This window comes from Symphodus melops, assembly GCF_947650265.1.
Source record: "Symphodus melops genome assembly, chromosome: 8".
Classification (NCBI taxonomy): Eukaryota; Metazoa; Chordata; class Actinopteri; order Labriformes; family Labridae; genus Symphodus; species Symphodus melops.
Genome location: NC_136698.1, coordinates 24,309,248 through 24,330,154, shown reverse-complemented (window position 1 = coordinate 24,330,154; position 20,907 = coordinate 24,309,248). Strand labels below are relative to the sequence as shown.

General features: G+C 39.7%; 2 protein-coding genes across 22 annotated transcripts in view; both read right to left on the bottom strand.

Annotated features, from left to right (window-relative positions):
* Positions 1–68: 68 nt before the first annotated feature.
* Positions 69–4,588, bottom strand: scly (selenocysteine lyase). The gene is made up of 13 exons (XM_079349606.1): positions 4,470–4,588; positions 3,449–3,552; positions 3,194–3,303; positions 2,942–3,042; positions 2,613–2,793; positions 2,329–2,456; positions 1,867–2,022; positions 1,677–1,783; positions 1,533–1,569; positions 1,110–1,193; positions 830–929; positions 596–671; positions 69–489 (listed from the first exon to the last, which is right to left on the bottom strand). Exons 2-13 carry the CDS (start codon positions 3,541–3,543, stop codon positions 336–338), a joined length of 1,329 nt encoding a protein of 442 aa, XP_079205732.1. The 5' UTR covers positions 3,544–3,552; positions 4,470–4,588; the 3' UTR covers positions 69–335.
* Positions 4,589–6,172: 1,584 nt separating this feature from the next.
* kif1aa (kinesin family member 1Aa) overlaps positions 6,173–20,907 on the bottom strand; it is a 48,113-nt gene continuing 33,378 nt past the window's right edge. For 11 of the 21 annotated variants that reach the window (XM_079351288.1, XM_079351302.1, XM_079351303.1 and 8 more), the window contains 19 exons: positions 20,792–20,882; positions 20,582–20,700; positions 20,426–20,481; positions 18,783–18,891; positions 18,543–18,609; positions 17,699–17,783; positions 17,495–17,600; positions 14,756–14,782; positions 11,486–11,600; positions 11,235–11,368; positions 11,084–11,145; positions 10,859–11,004; positions 10,188–10,376; positions 9,939–10,010; positions 9,713–9,834; positions 9,162–9,305; positions 8,881–9,073; positions 8,678–8,796; positions 6,173–8,589 (listed from right to left, as the gene is read on the bottom strand). In XM_079351288.1, coding sequence (XP_079207414.1) covers positions 8,547–8,589; positions 8,678–8,796; positions 8,881–9,073; positions 9,162–9,305; positions 9,713–9,834; positions 9,939–10,010; positions 10,188–10,376; positions 10,859–11,004; positions 11,084–11,145; positions 11,235–11,368; positions 11,486–11,600; positions 14,756–14,782; positions 17,495–17,600; positions 17,699–17,783; positions 18,543–18,609; positions 18,783–18,891; positions 20,426–20,481; positions 20,582–20,700; positions 20,792–20,882 — 1,999 coding nt within the window. In that variant the 3' untranslated portion in view covers positions 6,173–8,546. Of the gene's footprint in view, positions 8,590–8,677; positions 8,797–8,880; positions 9,074–9,161; positions 9,306–9,712; positions 9,835–9,938; positions 10,011–10,187; positions 10,377–10,858; positions 11,005–11,083; positions 11,146–11,234; positions 11,369–11,485; positions 11,601–12,788; positions 12,813–14,755; positions 14,783–17,494; positions 17,601–17,698; positions 17,784–18,542; positions 18,610–18,782; positions 18,892–20,425; positions 20,482–20,581; positions 20,701–20,791; positions 20,883–20,907 lie in introns of all 21 variants that reach the window. The other 10 variants (XM_079351299.1, XM_079351304.1, XM_079351293.1 and 7 more) reach the window with 2 other exon arrangements.

Below are 20,907 nucleotides of genomic sequence, written 5' to 3'. Positions count from 1 at the left end.
TCAATGTGGATGACTGAACATCTGACAAATCTTAAACATTGTAATTGTGACAAAAAACAACTTGAAAGTAGATTCATTCAAATGTTTATGTGTATGTAATCAGCAACGTCCCCTGACTTTAATTAGCTGATTAGCTACTCATATGACATGATGACAGCTGAGCACAGTCATCTCCCCATATCATTGCTCCTCAAGTCACGTCCAGTTCTCCCCCTCTTATTAATTATATTAAATATTTCATCCATTTTACACGCTCAGTTAATGAAACCATAAACACTAATGTATTTTTAATTATGTACATCCTCGTTTGTCCTCCAGGATAACTGTTCATGCCATCAGTGTGCTTCTTCCAGCAGTTGCACTGTTTCCCTTAGATCCTCCACGACTGCGTCCACGTCTGCTTTAGTCGTCCCCCTGCCCACGCTCAACCTCAGGGCGTTAGCTGCCACCTCTGTGGGGACGCCGCAGCTCAGGAGGATATGGGAGGGCCTAAGGGAAAGACAAGGCAGGGCAGGGCAAAGGGCGCTTATGTAACTGCTTTAAAGATGGTGTGTGGAAAACAAGAATATCAGATGATTGAGCGGCTTTTTTTTACCTGTGTCCATTGACTGAATGGCAGGCGGCGCCAACGCTGGCCAGCAGCCTCTCACAGTTGGACAATACTCTCCATCCTAAAGCAGCAGAGACATTAATCTTTCAGAGCCTTTGTCGTTTACAAATAGCCCTGTGGAGGTCATGAACTGCCTCCGGCCAACACTGGAGTAGGGTTAGAGGACACTGTTTAGGCCAAACCTGACATGCGACATAGATGGATGAGTCATGAGATCACCTTGTAATCCTGGGCCCAGGATGGACACGTTACATGTGTTCGGGAGGATATCAGAGCCAGGGTAACGGTTGTTGAAGCGGATTTTCTCTTTAAAGACAGCCTGAACAGGAAAACAAAAACATGCTTGGCTTTTGGCTACAACTGTGAATAAAGTACATGTTTGAGACTTAAAGAATCTGCTAACCTTAATGACTCACACGTGTCTGAACAAATGTACTCGCAGTGTAAACTGATATTAAACTTTCACAGGCACACTGAGAATGCAAAACTACAAACCCACCTCCAGCCGTTCCTCCAAGTAAAGTTTGGTACTTCGCATGTGACTCTCATAATCGGACAGGTTGGAGGTCACTAATTCTGCAGCCTGAAAGACACGTTAAACAGTAGCTGTAAATGAAGCATGCTATTATACGTTTGGTTCTTAAATAAGGGGAATATATGAATGCTGTTTTTTTTTCCTTTTTCTTTAGTTGTCTTGAAGCAGACCTTTACACATAAAGGAATCTGTCTCAATTTAACATCAGGCCATGCTACAGTCTCAAAATGGCCAGCAGTTACACGAGTCAACACACATGAAGGACTTTGTAAAGGGGCATTTGTGCCCCGTGTCCACAGGCTAAAGCTGTGGAAAGCGTGTCGCCCGGATTAGATTCTGACTTGTTGCTCCTTTTTTTGCATGTCAACAAATTTTCAGTAGACATACCTTTCCCAGACCGGCAATCATTGGTGTGTTTTCTGTGCTGTAATATTCAGAAAGAGAGAAAACAGATCCTTATAGTCAATGAACAGCCATTGTTTCATGCAGGCCATTACAGTATTTGTTTTTTTTCTCATGCAAGACTTTTACCCAGGTCTGAAGTTTCTCTCCTGTCCTCCTCCAAACAGCATCGGATACAGCGGCGTTTTTGTTCCGGGGCCGTTCACGTACAAAGCGCCAATTCGAGGGGCGTAGAACTATAAACATAACATGATAAATCAATATAGCATGTTTCATATCTGGATCCTTATCAAGATGTTTTATGTAACTTATTCCTCACTTTGTGCCCCACTATAGTGAGATAATCCACTCCGAGTTCACAGGCGTCTACTCGGATTTTCCCCAGAGCCTGAGCAGCATCAGTGTGCAGCAGGATCCTCAGCCGCTCCCCCTGCTTGTTTAGAGATTTTACTCTCTGGCAGATCTCTTGGAGAGGCTTTTAAAAAGGAAATCAATCAATGTTCAGGACAGTTTAGGCTAAACTGTACAGGCAGCTGTCTGGGAAGGGACATTCATAGTGGCTCCATCTGTATGAACATAGAGCTACTGAACATAAGAAGATAAGGTTGGTTTTTTTTTACATTTGGATCAAATACAATTTCACATTTGATATGTTACATTAAAGGGTTTTTCATCTTCAGCAAGTGTTTCTCTGACAGTAGCTGTATGGTCAGTAGTGTGAGGAAATGTACTCGTAGCTTAACGTAGAATTGGCTGTGATGTTTCTCATTCTCTATCTTACCATGATGACTCCTGTCTCATTGTTGGCAAGCATGACAGAGATGAGACAAGTGTTCGGACGAACCGCAGTTATAATATCCTCCACCTCTACGCAGGCTGTCACCTTCGACACAGGCACAGTTGTCACATCTGTGAAAAGACGACACACAGTTACCAAAACAAGAACAAATTTAAGAAGCTGATTAACACAGCAACTTATCAAATAATTCAAAGGTGTACTACTCTAAAAACATATCCTTTTCTTCTTGTGTTTGTCTGAACCACATTTAAAGGAGTGTTTCCTACCTGCCTTGCCATTTTTCTGCAGGTGCTCAGCTACTAGTTTAACCGAGTCATGTTCCACATTAGAGATGATAATGTGAGGAAGGCAGGCCATGCCTCCATTGTGGTGCCCTTCTCCTTGCTCTGCAGCCCTGTAGTTTCTCCTGAAGTGTTCGACAGCTGTGTTGAGGACCAGGTTGTTGGCCTGTAAGACGATTTGTTAGCTGTGATTAACAACGGTTGCATTTATGACTCTACTATTCAACAAAGAAGATTTGGGAGTGTCACAACATACAGAATTAGAAGTCACCTTTCAAGGCCAAAAAAGTGCACAGTAATAAAAAAAAGAATACCTCTGTTCCACCTGATGTGAAAATGATGTCCTCTGCTCTACCTCCTACCATACTCCCCACACTCTCTCTGGATTGATTTATCATTGCCTTGGCCTTAGCGCCTTGAAATAAACAAAAATTGTTTGTTTGTTTTTTTTAGTTTCGATTACACAGTAAAGTATAACATTAAATGTTGTGGAGGAGTGTGAAAAAAGGAGAGCGGAGATAAAAATCAATTGTTATTTAACTGCGGGTTTAAACTGTATTATTCACCTGCTATGTAATTGCTGCTGGGGTTTCCCCAGGCATCCTGCAGGGCTTCTGTGATGACCTGGATAACTTCTGGTTCCAGTGGCGTTGTGGCATTATAGTCCATGTAGATCCTGTGTTACGTTGAGCACATCGGGGAGATATGTTCTTGAGTCACTAATAAGTGTATATATTTTAGAAACTATACAAGTAATAATAAATAATTTCACAATTAATAGGATTCAGAGTGAATGGCGTATCCAAATGAAACCCTCCTACCTGTCTTTGTTCATTTCTGAATAATGATGAAACGTGTGGTGGTGAATGAAGGTGTGGTCCATTACCAAGGGGACGTCATCAGATTGTTTGGCCATGATAAAAACCTACAATACAGGGGAAGAACGCATTTTCAAAAAGTTTATATTTCTTTATAATTTACTGGTGAAAATTGCCTTAACTGAGTGAGCTTTGATTCTTTTAAACCTGGATGAACAACTGCAAAACTTAAAGGCTGCAATCCGCTAGATCGAATTCGGATCATGATTGTGTTTTTATGCATATATTTGTTAGAGACAGCTGTAACAATTGCAGCTGTAAAATATGCCGGATTGTAGCATACGTGCTGGTTTCCATCTGTTGTCCATCTAGGCAGCTAACAGAGACAGACACATTACAAATAAAATACAAATACAAAGTGACACAAGACAATAATAGATGGGGGAAGGTTAAAAGTGGTGACAGACTTGGTGTTATTTTACCCACAGTCTGAGGAGTGTTTTGAAGGTTGCATAATGTTTGTGAGTCTCTTATTAACACGTATCTGTCAGAGGTGGGTCAATGCTTATGTTCCCACCCTGCCACGTACTCTGGTGTACACACAGTGTAAAGCTGCTGCTAAATGTGGATGAATAAGGTAAAATAGGTCCAGAGTCTCTCCGCTCTCTTATTTAATGTGGTTTTATTTTAAAGCTGTGACTCACATTTACTGTTATCCACTTCGCTTCCTTGTTTCACGTATTTTCACGCCACGGTGAATTAAAACACAAGGGCACTTCATGAACAACAAAAGTGTTAACAACCTGTCAATCTTCTTGCGAGCACTGTCAACAGGACTGAAGTGACATTAAGCACAATAACAACTAACTTTCTTTACACGAAATATGTGCTAACTGTGGCTAAAGCTAGCCAGTGATGCTAACTACAAAAATGACATTTAATTTTAAATGACATCTTTGAGTGTGTCAGATATGACCTTATTCGCATGACATAGCAGGATGAATTCATTGGCTTTGCGTCTGACCTTGTGAAGTGATCTGAAGATGCACAGAACAGATTTATGACAGCATTGTCAATCATCAGCTCGCGAGCCTTGTTTGTAGGATAGAACGCTCCTCCGCTGGGTTGCCAGTTGTGGCAGGGAAAAACCAGCATAATTACGTATGAAAGCACGCTCAAAATAAAATAGACGGTAACTACTGTGTTATAATGTTTTATATAAAGTGTAGAACATTTTTAGAGCCAGAAATAGAACTTTAATAAGAGATAATAAATAATAAATTAATGGCAAGGTAAAACCAATACAAATTGCACTAAACAGCTTACTTATTTTAAGTTGTGTGTCTATCTACCTATCTTCATACATAGACTGTCCATATACACACATGCATATATATACACACACACACACACACACACACACACACACACACACACACACACGATACTTGGTTCACGACATGATTCTCTCACGATTTAGTTTACAAAATAAGACTGTAGACAGATTCCTTTAGGGGCTGCAAACCCACTTGACGTTGTGGTTTGGCCATTTAACGTTTATTTTCTCCCATTGTGAAGTAATTGGAACTTCTTGTCTTGTGACGTGTCGATTAAATGCTGCATCCCGTTCCATGTCTTCTTGCAGTATTTGCACAGTTTTTGTCTGGTCTGTTATCTTCTCACCTCCTTTATTTTCTGTCTTGAAAAGCCAAAATGCTTCCACACCTCCGATTTAAAAGACGGTGGTGGGTTTTAAATTTCTCAGTCTTTCTCTGTAGCTGCCAACGGCCTCTGCTCTACAGCTACTGATTCTCGTGGTGTTATTGCGATTCATTTAGTACTGAAGTTAACATTTTGAATGGATTTTTCCCAATTCCACAAATAATCTTTACATCCCTAGTGGGTGGGTAAATAAGTGCTTTGATACAAACAGTGGTAGAGTACACGAGCAAAGCACATAAATAAATAAAATAAAAAATCAGGCACCACCTGTCAGAAAGCCATTATACATTTATGGTAAAGCAGGGCCAAATACTGGTGAAGATCAAAATAGTTAAGTCACAACAGTCACACTCAATTTGTAACATAAAATAAATTGGCCAAAAATGTATAAATGAGAGGAGTCCACTTGTTTGTGTTGCATAATCTCATGGTTTATTTCTTATATGACAATGTGTTTAGTGTACACAAACATTTGACGCTTAACTCCAACACTCAGAGACACTGACTGAACTATTGCCCATTTAAGACTTTGTAAATGGGTGCAACTTTATAATACACTGTTCACAGCAATCATGTTTATGTACAATGCAAAATAAATTCAGCGAGAGAAAAAAGTACCGGTGCAATTTGATAGTGCAAAAAAAAAAAAAAAAAAAGATTACATGTGGAAGCACAGAAATATAAATGATATTTCTTCAAAGGGATTAGAAAAAAGTACATGTTGTGAAGGCTCCAGAGCATGATGGGCAAGGTAGATACTGAAATGTAACCGACCGGCATCACTCTGTGCAAGATGTAATGCCTAACAGGGCCCAAACGAACCATCCTCCCTGTACATGTCAGCTGACAGATTACTACAGATATATTTTATAAACTCCATTTGGTTCCCTGATAGTTACTAACCTACAATCATTAGGGAACCTGACCTTGAAACCAGAAGACAAGTCAACACAACCACCCCAGCAGGACAAGTATTTTCAAATATCAATGTTACATTCAGTGTACTTTTTGTGACTGTGCCAACAAAACTTTGGTTGGCTCAAATGTGATGCACATGTAAAGGCTCGAAGAAAACAAGAGGAATAATCTCAACATAGAGATCCAATGATGCATTTTACGACTGCATTATAAAGAAAATGAGACAGAAATGAGTGCTTAGACAGTGTCATGTACAGTACAACAGGGTATTCCTTCAATTATTACGCTATAGCTGGATAAAAAACAACCACAGTACTACCAGGAAAGCCAGTGACAGACTTTGATCAATATATTGATCATTCAACCTGCTGGACAACAAACTACAGGACTTGTTAACCGTAAATGCTGGCAGCTAAATTACCGTTACCTCACTTTCCAATTTCAGGAAATATGCAGCATTTTTTGACTTTTTTTAATTTATTTTTTTATAGATTTTGGTTTAATTATACCCCTAAAATGTACTAAGCCATTACATAAAATGAATGCAATATACCTATTTCTTTCTTGTGTTCCTGTGACAGCATAAGGCTTGGTAGGTTGTTATTGTACCCGTTTGTGAGAAAACATCTCTGCTGTCTTTGCGCATGCTCTCTAGGCTGGTTGACCTGAGGCACGCCAATCATCAAACTCACAATTACAACTCCACATCTCACAAGCTTTATATGTTGATAATTTTTTCTCATTTTCAGATACAGAGTCAAATTCAATTAAACGCTGTAAACATATACAGCATCCATGTTCATCACAGATGAAATTAATTGATTTTGTTTAAAGATCAAGTGTATAGCCTTTTTATTTGAACTTTGAAATGGCCACTATTTACTCTTTTCAATTTAAAGCATGACTCTACAGATATTGATCATTGCTTTCTGACAGTCCTCGATTGTTATTGTACGGCTTCTTCATGTTTTGAATATATGTGCGATGGGAGTACACTATGACAGCTGAGTGCCACATTACACATGGAAATACATGATACCTTTTTGTCTGAATATGTCGATGATGATGATAAAAAAGCAGGATGGTGATGGAAAATGATCTGCAGACACTTCCAGAAAAGTTTTATAGCAGCATGAAGGATGTTGTTTCAAAGCAACTGGTGCAGAGGCATACTGTACAGTATGACTGAAAAGAGAGGCACTACATTAATTAATATACATTTCATTCAAAAAACGTTTTTTCTTCTGTTCTGTGAGCAACAGTTGATACTTTTGATCCCTTAACAAGGTAACTTTGTGCAGACCACCTTAGTTTGTTCTACCTAATAATGTATGTTAACAGGGGCAATGGTTAGGCATCACTATCCTAGTCTGAAGAGGATAGTTTTATTCAAGTAATCTTCAGCACAAAGAAAGTAGCCAATCATAAATTATTACATATTTTAGATAATTAGACTGACTACAAGGGGACTAGGCTGTGTTATTCAGATATTTATGGAACTCATTAAAAAGTGCAGTGTGCAGAAATTGCACGGTACTACTTTTTTTTTAGAAATATAAACGTCTTTGTAAATAAATACATGCAGAAATAAATAATAAAAGCAGTTAAATATCTAAATATATCACATTTTAAAGGAAAAGTCAGGTAGAGATTGAGAGTAAATTGACAGGAATCAGGGTGATGATATTTGATTACTTATCGTGTGTGAAAGTAGATACCTTTGGTGCTCCTACAAGTAGCGTAAAACTACATGAAATGTTCAAAATGCCACGAGAACATGAAGTCTATGATGAGAATGCCATTCCCTTTGCAAGGCTGTGTGCACTGAAGTTTCTAATCGCTTTAGAGGCAGAAAACTCAATGTCAGGATTTATGGACCACAAAGAAAAGAAGATTATTCTTAAGAGTTACACTCAACTGTCTTTTTTTTCATCAACTTGCATGTATTTTTAGCTGTATGCAAACCAGTTTCGACACAGTATATATAGCTGTAGAGTAGAGAAGAGAAGAATCAGCATGTTTGTCTATTTACTGATGTAAATGTAGCAGTTTGATCCTCACTGACATGGCAGCTTTCGGTAAAAAGAAATGACACTGCATTTTTTTTTAAGAATAAATGTATAAGGCTTGATGTGTCACTGACAACAACTACAGTACATTACCATACGCTTTGTAATCTGAGATAAGAAACTGTTGCTACTTTCTCCGTTTTCTTCATTCATCCAGCTAAGATTAAACTCCGGTACAGTACAGTGACAGAAGAGGTTCGTCAGACTACGAGACTCACACCGCAGCAAAGGCCTGACACGAAATGGTCATTTTAAGTGCTGAGGACACTAGTGATAAATTGAGGATGTACGGGAGAAACATGGTTGTTCGTGACTGTGTGTGTTTGGGGGGATAGGGCTCAGCACAAGGGGAGGGATCAGGACAAGGATCTATGTACATGTTAGTCTTTGTTTCACATCCTCATCTGTCCAGCTCGTCTTCTCGACAGCTTTGACCTGTGAGGGAGAAAATGAAATGATTTTTACTGAAGTCGTCTTTTCCTGTTGGTAGTAACTTCTAACATTTTCAGTATTTTTTTTTAACCTGATCGTTCCAGCGAGGAGAGGATTAAAAGCGTACAGCCAGTCGTGCATTTCTTTGTCATTTGTGGCTTGAAGCAGGATCCCACGATGTTCTGTACACACCGCAAATGTGTTCGGGGTCTGATAACAGAGTCAAAAAAGATCATTAAAACCACAGCTTTTTATAAGAAAGAGGGACACTTGGAGTCAGAGCTGATCAATTACCTTCAGCATTGCCTGCTGGTCCTCACTGTACTCCACCTGGGCTGAGGAGAGGTTGAGGATGGCCCGCTCCACAGTGTCTCTCTCTGTGTTGTAGATGTAGACGTACGGCCGCCGCACAACTACGTAGCGCTTCACCCAACCATTTGTGTGGGGCTCCAAGAAATGTATGTAACCCTTCTTTGACACAATGGGGCTGCAACAAATAAGAGTCCACATATCATCACATGTTGATGTTTAAAAAAAGGTAACAGATCTAGTTCAGGCTGCTGCGGCCGGCTCACCTGACTCTGATCTCCTGAATATCTGGGAAAAATCTGCGGATGCGAGGTTTGGTGTCAGAGGCTCCGTTAACAGACTTCTTGGCCTCTTGGTCCTGTTGTTTGTCCGGAGTGGGACTGACTGCACGAGAGCGAGGCGCAGGTGGTCTGCAGAACAAAAACAAAAATTTAGACCCAACCTGAATCTTATGTAATAAAGGTTATTTGCAGAGATTCAGTGACATTACAGTCTTTTTAAGGTAAAGGGGTTGGAAACACAGCTCTAAAGAATACTATTGCTTACTGTGGTTTATGTCCAAGTTAAGTCCAAAATGTACAACATATGTTTCTTGAATGATGTATTGAAGGTCACTTGTAGCTAAAAACTGAGACCAAAAATACTTATAAACAAGAAATGGAGTTCATAAAGCAACCAGTGGAGTCACCTCCTGCTGGCTTTTAGAAGGTACTACAGCACCTTTGGCTGTGATTTGTTTTTAAAATAAACTCCATCAGTATATTTTGTTTTTGATTCATACATAACAATAAACAAACGTGTACATCTCAGGACTGACCTGAGCTCAGTATTGCTGTAGCAACCATCGACCAGTGAAGGGCATGTTGTGGAGGGTATGATCGTGTTCAGAGCAGAGATTGAAGTGGAGTCTTTTAGCGTTGTGACAGACATCTCTGAGATCTGTAAGACACACAATCAAAACAATGTGGTGGATCAACTATGAGGAACAAATTCAGACTTATCTGATGTTTTCCAAGTGAAGGTTTTGATTTGATTGTTTGAACCTTGCTTTCACTGGCGCTGACACAAACATGGCTGTATTCTCGGTTGAAGGAGTGAGTGAGCAGCCGCAAACACTGTGGGCATAAAAAAAAGGACACAAAATTGGTCAAATCTGGAATTTAATATTGAAATGTAAGGACTGTATTCCAACCCAACAGACTTGACATGGCAGGGACACAGAACAGGAACAACAAGGGGACTCAAGACTGTCAAAGCTGGACTTTAGTATTCGGTAAGTTAAGATCTCTGACCTTGGCGGCGAGCTCTCTCTGTCGGTCAGTGGTGATTTCATTGCAGGAGCTGACCTCTGGCTCGACCTCGGGGGGCTGAGGAGACTCATTCGGCTCCTCAGTGACACAGGTCAGCAGGGCCTCCTGGCCCATGAGCAGTGTTGACTCCAATTTTTCTCTCAGCAGGAGATAATGTTTGGTTTTTTCCACCTGATTACATTTGGGAAACATATCAAAGCCATTGACAACAGGAAATACCCAAGAGCGGAAAAGCAGAGAAAAACAGTCCTTCAGAATCTAGGCTGGTTTTCATCGTAAATGATAATCTATAGAGATGGCTCTCACTGTATTCAACTGTTGAAATCATAATATTTTACAATATAATCTGAGGAAGTGGATTGGGATATTTAGTACTGTATAACTCTCAAATGTTATATTCCTATTGTTACATTATGTATCTATTATTGAATAATCATATTACTGTGCAAGTCTGATCTGTGGAGTTACCACAGACTGTAAACATTAATGGACTAAGCATGAGGAGCGTACATTGGTTTGGTATATGGTTTCCAACGTCCTTTCTGTCTCTGAGCTGTAGCTCAGATCCAAAATCTGACTAATCACATTATATAGACCTTAGATTTTCAGAAAGCTATTTTATGCAGTAAAAGAAAGTCACTTGTGCCCCTCACATCTTGAAGGAGGCTGAGTTTCTCCAGCTCCCACTGGTGGTCCAGAATGAGGCTGTCGCTGCGGGGCCTCCACCCGGCCAGGTTCTCCTCTCCACGGACGTAGGCAACCGAGGTGTCCAGCACCCGCCTGCGCCTCCTCTGCATACCTGTGATGAGTGGATGAAGTATTAGAAATATCACAGAGGTGAAATTAATGCTGATCAAAAACCATGGCTTGATTCTCACCTGGGCTCCCTGCATCTGCCAGGTTACAAAGGCTGACCTCATAAACTCCAGTTACACGGTTTCTAAAAAAAGAAACATAAAAGAGAAAAACTGTATAAACAGAGAGAACACAAGCGCTACATGTCTTTTTATAATTTAGGTCTGAACTCACCCATCTGCCGCTCTAAGGCTTCCAGTACCAAAGAGGTTTCGGATGGAGCGCGAGGCTGAGAGCTTTGTGTCTCGAGAATAAAACACCATGCAGATATCTTTGGTTATAACTGCAGGCTGGGTGCAGTTCTCCATCTGTGATTGATACAAAAAGAGGGACTTCTGACAATGCTCCTTTAGGCTAATGCGCAGACACTTCTGAAACAGTCAGAGTTAGTTTTATCTCTCGTGAACGCAAGCACTGTACTGTACCTCCAAGTAGGCCGAGAGGGTCATATAGATCTTCTCCCCATAAGGAGTGACTCGGTTTAGTAGCAGAGAGTTGTGCATGGAGCTATCCCAAGCAGCCTCGAAACGATAGAAAGTCCTAAAGTTATCGGAGTGAAAGGAAACCAAGAACATTAATAAGCTGTCAAAATTAAAGTATTTTTGCCTGAACAACTAGTAAAAGTCAGAACTCAAGTCTTGCTAAATAACATTATTGACTGAAAGGGACTTCCACTACCTTCAAACCTGGTCCCTATTTTACAGACTTTGGGATCTAAATGAGGAATAGGGACAAATAGTTGGAATTGCTCCAAATAATTGCATCAGCCTGCAGCTTTTAGTTTTAACAGCTTTTCGAGGCTTTCAGGATAAATTAATGAAAAGGTTTCATGCAGAGATTTTTTTGTAGCAGTCTCCAAAGTTACCTGAATTAATTGAAACAGACATTTTATTTTACCTTGCAGTTGCTGGTCCTTTTAGTTTGTTTGTATAGTCTTGTGGCTTTAGTATTTCAAAGGTTTTTTTATGAGAAAATCCTAAACATTAAATTAGAAATAGTGATTTTACCCTGAACAACTAGAAGGGCTTGTCTACCACTACATAAGTTGTAGTTTCCATTAAAAACAGATAAGGCACACAATTACACAAACCTAAAGTCTGCTATAGTTTGTTTTTAGAGGTATGATCATTGTTTTTATAAAATAGGTTTATTTCTGTTTTGAGTATTTCTGTATTTATGTCTATCAGAGGCAGACACCAGCACTTTCACTGGACTTAAGTAGTTTTAAGTATTTGCCCGTCATTCAATTATTGTCATCACTGGCCATCCTGTAGCTGACAGCTGAAGTGACTACCTGGGCAATTTCAACATTTTTTTTGTGCAAAATTGTAAGTAATTTAGATCCCAAAATATGTCAAATCAGGGTCTGTGTTTGAAAATAAAACAATAAAATAAAAATTCAAACAATACCTCAATGACTAAGTAAAGCTTCAAAATACATAATAAACACTGAGAAAATAAAGCCATGATAAAAACAAATGAAAATAATTAACTACTGAAATTGTACATGGTTTAAATGTTGTACTAAGTACTGAAGTACTTCTCAAAATCTCAGTTCAACAAAAGTGCAAATGGAATCTTTTTGCATGCAACAGAATGACTGTTTTGATACGCTACTTTGTACACAACACTGCAGAAGAGCTGAGGTGACTTTAAATATAGAAAAATGTCGAGAGAGTGAGACTGATGAGAGAGCCCGATGAAGTGAGGGACAGGACAGTGAAATACCTATGGTCACGTCCCAGGGAAATGCTGTTAGGAAGAAGAAATCGGCAAAGGAATAGAAAGTGAGAGTCAGGAAGTATGTTGTGGTTTTGCTCTTTTGTTGCTGGGATGGTGTTTGTCTTTTTTCACACTGTTACCACATTATGTTAATACTTTAACCAGATGTAGAGCTCACATTTGAGAAACTAAGTCTGTTGAATAACCAGAGTAGTGTTTCTATCCACTCTATACCATCACTCTTTCTTCCAATAAAAAAGCTAAATTAACTGTAAACGGTCATTTCTTGAGGAAAAATTCCTGCTTTCTGTTAAGCCACTGATTCACTCTGTACATGAATATACATGGTTTTCCAAGAGTGAAATCTGTTATTTTTTCTAGCCACATCCATTCAAGATCCATCCATCTTGAATGAAAAAAAAAGATAATCCAAGCAAGACCTGTACAAGGTAATCGATGTTTCTGTAGCCATGAAAACAGGCTGGGCTCACGCACCTTGGACTGAGGGGACCTTGTGGGAAAGCGAACAATGTGTTACCCCAAAGAAAACAAACAGAGAACTCTATGTTAAAGAGAACTTGTTCCTCCTCTGTTTTCAGAAAGGAGATTCAGTGTGCATATGGCCTGCTCTTAAAGTAATTAGCAACTCTCACACATGCACACACTCGGACCTCTCTCCTTGTGGTAGAAAAAATTATCGCTTACACTACAAGGAAGCTATTTCCTCTGAGCACTGCACTGACATGTGCTTCTCTGTGTTTTATGACCTCCTAAAAGTGCCGCAGCCAGGATTGAAGTCATGCTGCTGGCCTGACATGTGAGGAGCCGTTTGTTTCTGGTGTTTGGCAGAGTTTCCGCGCGGGTACAAGTGAGATTTAAAAAATATTCACAACATCGCAGCAATTTTGGGCAAAGTGCTACTGCTGAGGTAATGGTTCACTGGATTACATTTTAATAGCTGTATTTGAATCCCTTGCCAAAGCTGGTATTGTAAATGATGTGATCCATATTACAGCGCTTAAGCAATCATGTTCCTGTGAAGATTCTGCAGCTGTGATGTGAAGTACTTTCTGTCTCTTGTGATACTTCATTATGACAACACCAGAGAGATAACCACAAGACCAGTTCTTTATTTGTTGTGCAGATGAACTGCGTTTGATGGTGTTGGGATGGTGATTGTATGCCGTTTTAAGGGTTTGTGTGTTCACTTTTAAGGATGTTTTATTGTAAGGACACGCGTTTCTACATCGATCCTTTAAATGTAGCTGGTGCATTCTTGATCTATGCACAGCAACTAGATGAATAATGACATCACATTCAATGTTGTATACATTGTTGAATAAAAAATGGATAAAAAATATAATTTGTTTTAGCATTTGATGAATACTTTTTGTGAAGACATGCTCATGTCTTTAAATCACAAACACCTTCTCCTTGCAAGTTATAGCAACGCCTTATACTTCAACCTCCTCCATAGAGTGAGACTTAATGCTGCCTTAAAACTTGTTTCCACAAATAAAAAGACTAAAAAAAAGACTAATGTATGTGTGACCAAATATTGCCTTTACACGTCTAAAAGCTTAAAAAAATTATTCTGTAGCAAAAAGAGTGTGACTGTGGAACCAACGACACCTCCAGCAGAGATATAGTCAAGGTCAGTCTACGTGAAGCCAAGCGAGCCATGCAGAACCCTGTCCATCATAAACCACAGCCTGATAACAGCTCAAACAAAACCCAGTGCAGCAAGAGAACCAGGACATGCAGGACCACATCCCTCACTTCGCGTGAGGGGGAGGAAAACAAAGAGGCACAGATGAATGGCCAACAGTGATGGCAGAGTGGGAGAGAAGGGAAATCACTGCAGTCTGAGTGGAAATATAGAATGGGTGTAGAGGACGATAGAAGGACGTTAGAGAGATGAAATATGGGTTTGTGTAGCTTAAGAGCATAAGAAGAGAGGCAAAATAATATACCTAGGCATGTCCGAATCAAGAAACTGTCTGCAAAAGCAAAAAACAACATTCAGTTAGTGGACAGGGAGGAGAAAAATGTTAGCATCCATTTATACTTCATCGTTAGTCAATGCAAGGCCGACCAGAAACCACACTGAACCACAGCCTGACCCGGTGCTGAGCCTGAAAACCCCATTTTGGTCCACTTAAGCCTCAAAGGGACAAACATTACAGACTTAAGGGTTCAGCACTCAAAGAAAGGCTGGTCGAGCAAGGCTTCTGGACCGTGCTGAACGAAACGTTTAGCTTCTTTCGGTTGAAACTCAGTGGACTCAGGTCCAGCCGAGGCTGTCGATGGGCAGTTTGAGCTTTTTGTTGGGGGGTTTGGGAAAGCAGACGGATCAAAGCAATGAGCCAGGCAGTCACAGAAATCAGAAGTAAAACAGCAACTTGTGAACTTTACTTTAATTCTAAGTGGATAACACGATTGTTTTGGCCAAAGGACATTTGAATAAAGTGTAGTTGTGCCACCATACAGTAGTGACATGTATAGCAATATATGTTTTGGAATATATTCAATATATTCTTTTATGTCTCTTAAATTAAATCACTACAGAATTTTATGGACAAATATGTTACTTTGTAATATAACAGGGAAGTCACAGCTCAAGTTCTCACAATGAGACCAGGGGTCTCTACTGCTCTCTACTGGCTGGCTACAGGGCTACAGTACATACACTTTCACACTCCAATGTTTTTTATAGGCTCAACTTCTTTATATGATGTATGAGAGGTCTACCTGATCTTTTTTGTCCTATGGGTAATTTTGTGATTCTAGAAAAAAAGATTCAATGAGATTTCAGGCTGACATTTGTACTGTCATTGGTCTGTTGTGTTTTTCCTCTGCAGGTGAGTCAAGGTGAACAGAAACACAATTTCAGGGCTTCAAATCAAACATTATTGACACAATTATCAGAAAATTTGCATTATCAACATCATGTGTTTATTAAGTATCAAACATCATTCAAAGGATTAAAAATAGTGAGGATGAAATGTTTTTTTGTCAAAATGTGACAGATATAAAGACTCCAAAATACATTAAGATATGTTAGGGACTTTACTCTAAGTGTTGTCCTACATGTTGCTAGAGAAGTTAAAAAGACATGCATTGAACTTCATACTGGGGTGCTTCAGTAAAGATTAATAAAGGGTTGTCCATGTGGAAGTGAGATAGGCCATAATGAAGGAGCTTTTAGTCTCGAGAAGAGGTGATCAGTGATTGGGTCAGGAGATCCAATAATGGCAGAGAGGTGAGACAGGTTAGAGGTGAGGTGATAAACAAGGTGAGATGCAACATGGACTGTAGGTATAATGGTGACAAACAAACGATAAGGCACAGATTATCACCAGGGAGGGCCACACAGCCAGCATGTGCAAGTTAATTCATTCAGTAAGTTCTCATAGTGTAGCCTGAGGCCGAACAAACTTCTTCTACAAGTTCACTTCACTTTGGATTGTTTTATGTGTTGCTACTACTGCATCCTCATGCACACAGCAATAAAGATAAAAACACAAAAAACAACAGGTGTAGTTATCCTGACCTGAAGGTTGTCCCTTTTAGTAATGCATGCTTTTATTATGTGTAGCTGGTTCGCCATGCCATGCATTTGTGCTGTGTGCTAGTGCTGGAGATGTCCTAGCAGGTAAGTGTTGTCATCAGAACCAATAAAAATCAGTGTGCGTCTCCACAGAGCGACCATTTTTCTTTGATGTCATGCTCAGGGTGTGAAGCTCAATACTGTTTTTATGACGTCACTGGCACTATTAAACCCCCCCCCCACTCGCTGACCTCTTTACTTCATGGTGTAATAAGATGTTAACAGGACATTCAGGTTTAAATGCTGCCTTTACATATTGTGACTTTCAGTTTCTCTGAAGCCCTTGGTTCTTAACTGGTGGGTCACAACGCCATTTTTAGTGGGTCGCAGTTGTAAAAAATGGTGATATAAAGTCGATGTTGTATGCTATATAGCGAAGTGCAGACTCGTGAAATCATAAAGTAGGTCGACACGTAAAATTGCTATTTTTGTGTTTTTTGCAATGAGAGCTTTCTGCACAAACAAATTGTAAAGGTGTGAATTTATAGCAATGAATAGGTTTTTTTTTTTTTATTGCAAACAAGCAGTGCTTTCTCATTCAGCACTTGTACATTCTTCATGCTGACACTTTATTCTTTGTTGACACTTTAAAGTTTTTTTAATTGAATTGCATGCGTCTGAAACTTTAACTAGCTATCAGCTTCAGTCGGAGTCATTTTGGCAAATTCAGCAGTAAAAATTATCTTGATTTATGAGAATCGTGGCTAACAGCTATTGCTTATGCTATTATGGCTTTAATTGTAAAGAGGCAGTGTTTGTCCTGTCAATTAATTAGCTTATCTTTGTTTTATGCAGAGTACAGGAGAAAGACATTGTTACACAATTTGAGCTTTCCACCTGAGCGTCACATCAGGGGAACATGGAGGCCGTGTGAACAGGCTTAATAAAGGAGATTCAAAATTCAGCAAAGCTGCAACACAAAAAGTCACATCTGTGACCACGAGACATACCAAAATGTAATTCCATATGACTGTACATGTTTTTTAACATACTAATTAAAGATTGTATGTAATCTTCAAAAGGTGGACTGGCTCTGTGTGTTTTAAATACAAATATCTTTCAACGTCAAAGTAGCTCGATTTCATCAAATGACAATACGTACCGGTCATCCTGCATGGGCCTGGCATATCCAGCAGACAAGATGTTGAGAGAGAGGATATTTGGGTCAATTATGGTCTCATCTGCTTCAGGGGTGTTGCGGAGACGTCCTTCAAGGGCAGAGGTTGCTTGGTTAGAACAGCTCAAACACAAGGAGATGAAACCGTGAAATGTTTGCAGGTTTTGTGTTGAAGAAAAGTAGACTCACCCACAACGAGCTCACGGATGTCCCTCCACTCCATGTCACCTCCTGACTCATGTACGATGGTGACAGTGATTCTCCTCTGGAGGCCCTGTGGTTGTGAAGAAGAGATAGGCACAGAGGAAAGGATGAGGTGTGTTTATGTGAAGTTGTTATACAATGTAGCTACCAATTAAGTTGATCCATTAAATTCAGTTAAACTATTATTCATTTAGAAACAGAGTGCTGGTTCTACAACTGAAAAGGCAAACTCTGTTTTGTGCTTCAAAATGCTCCTACAGTAGATCTTGGGACCGGTAAAAAGCTGCTCTTGGGAACTGAATGACCACAACAAGGAGTATGATGTAAAAATTACAGATCGATACATCGCAGCGAGACCATTCAAGCATTTGTAAGAAAATGATTACATCTATTTTTTTAATCAGAAAAGCAAAGCAAATGGACCTCTTGAAGTAGGGCTAGTAGGGCGAAATGTGCTAATGTTTATGTGGTCCTGTCAAAGAACAAGCCTCAATATATTGATTAACTGCACACTTCAAAAGGAGACCTGGCTAACACTGACATAAAGATAGTTACAGTGGTCAAGTATAGATGTAAGAATGTAAAACTTTTTAAAACTAAAAGTTTTTTGTTTTTTTTACAGAGGCGCTTGTGGTCTGGTGGTTAGTGAGTGCACCCGAGACTTGAATGCTGTGGAGGCCTTTGGGAAGGTGGTCTAGGTTCATATCTAACCTGTGGCTTTCCTCATGTTGTTTCCTACTCTCTCTCTCCCTGATTTCTGACTCTGTCCACTGTCCTTTCTCTAAATAAAGGTACTAAAAGCCTTTAGAAAGTTTGATTGACACAGTACCTGATGCAGTAGGAATGTGCCATGGCAAGGCATTCCTCCTCTGTGATCCACCACTGCAGGAATGTAGCTGTAAAGACACAGATGAAACAAGCTTAACTGATGTGCCACTGCTTTAGTTAGAGCTGGACTCAAGGATTAGGTTTCTTCATATTTAAAAAGTGCTGCTATATCTTTCCAAACACCAGCTAAGTGAAAATCAAGAGTAAGATGTTTTGACGTGTTTTGACCCAGGGTACTTACTCTCCATTGGCCTCCAGCTCACAGATCTCAAAGAACACCATGAGATCATATTTACAGTGGCAGGGTCCTGCCTGTGGGCGGGTCATAGCTGTCAGCTTGGTTGCAGGTACTGTATCAAAGCAGATAAAGAGTGTAAGGCAGACAGACAAGCTAAATAGGGTAGACTAGTTTCTACTGTAACAGCAGGGAGCAGCTCTAATCCTACAGAGGAAAGAGAAGGGGATCAAGAAAGGAAATCAGTGATGCAAGGGAAAGGAACCAATCAGGAAACCTTTCCTACAGCTAGCAACTCAGGAAAACTCTTAGGGAGAATACCACTAAATTCCCTCTGCTTTTGCTCTGCTTTATTGTTCTCTGTGGTTAATGACTGGACCACCCTGAGAATTAGGAAAGTATATGCACAAACTGCCAGGGCACTAATCCACCTTAACGTTATTCACGTGAAATATCTGGTCTGACTGTGGATATACTGATAAGTATTTAATTTACAACAGAGAAAGTGTGCATGAAAAATATATATATTGGATTTCTTGCTGCAGCCAAATAAAAACTCTTGGGGGCGCACACTAACCTCTTTCACCCTGAAGGTGAAAAGGAGTCGCCCCCTGCAGGTCATTAGACAGAATTGACCAGTTGAATAATTTCTGCTTTACTTTATTTTCAAAAAAGGGCATGTGAACTTTTCAAAACAGACCATGGCTCAAGCACAAAAAAAAACATAGTTTTCATGTTTAGTTTTGCACATCTCATACATGAATATAAGTAATAATATTCATTACTTTGATTTATTGTTAATTGGGGGTTTTATTATTTTTAATTCTATTTTTAATTATTTTTATTTTCATTGTTTTTGTTCCACAATAATATGAGAATAAATCAATTTTAAATTATTTAAGTCTTAACGTATAAATCCTATGGATAAATATACAGAATAATGTTCAGTAAAGTTAGCATTTCCATTCATTGCCATCCAATTTAAGAAATGCTTAGAGAGGAACTGTAGGGAGAATCCACCACGCAGGTCAGAAAAAAACACACAGTACACCAGAGAGCCAATCCAACTGAATCCTGACACCCAAAAAATCCTTTTTATATCAATTAGTTTTCTCTAATACCTCTTCTAACAACTTCTAATACTCAGTAATTTCCCAAGCTATGGCAGGAGAAGTAGTATGTGTTCTCGCTTTGCCATAGTAGCTTGAAGGACACAACAGTGTCTGTTGAGTACTTTGGAGTTAAACCAAGAAAGATGCTTGATATAAAAAGTTTCTCAGTCACAGGATTCTCATGGATCTGACATCAATAACCAACCCGGCTTCTGAGCTTTAATAACTGAACAGATAGAGATGGGTGGAGCTGTCAGCTGTGCTCGCTCGTTTGCTTCCAGTAAGAAGGAAGCAGCCAAGCCAGCGGCAGACAGAGCGTGGCCTGACAACGAGTCCACCAGCGCCCCATTGAACACTTCTGGGACCAGGTATCGGATCAGGTCCAGAGATTTCTCCCGCTCCGGCGAGGTCTCGGAGTCAGCTGCTCACACCCAACAACATGAAGCTGAGATGACGTGACTTGCAGACAACACAAGTCTTGACAAAGACAATCAGACAAATATAATTTGTTGCAACTGAAGCAAGACGTTTTTTCACCTGGTTTGGACAGAGGCATCACTCGAGGGAACTGTCTTCTGCAGGGACGAAGTGGACTGGAAAAAGAAATACCAACGAAACGTTATTCTATGGAACATGATGTAACTCATATCTTTGACTGTGCAGAAAATCAGACTGATCAGAAGACTAAGGTACCTTATGACATCTTTACAGAGTGGAAGAAACGGTTGTTTCTGATAGTGGCCAAACACCTCAAACACGATGGGTTGAGTCTTGATGTAGTCAACAAAGGATTTAGTAACTTCCACAGCAATCTATCAAATAAAAACAGTGATAAAGAAGTTAGTAACTTCATTAAACAAACCAAAAGTCATCAAAATAGCATGTGCATCTGATACTTCTTACATTCTGCACATGATAGAAGCCAAGAGGAGGGCCTCTGCCGGTGTTTTTCAGCGGCTCAGTGGAGAAGGCTTCATCGTGGCGGTGGATGAAACTGAAATCCAACCAAATTATTAAAA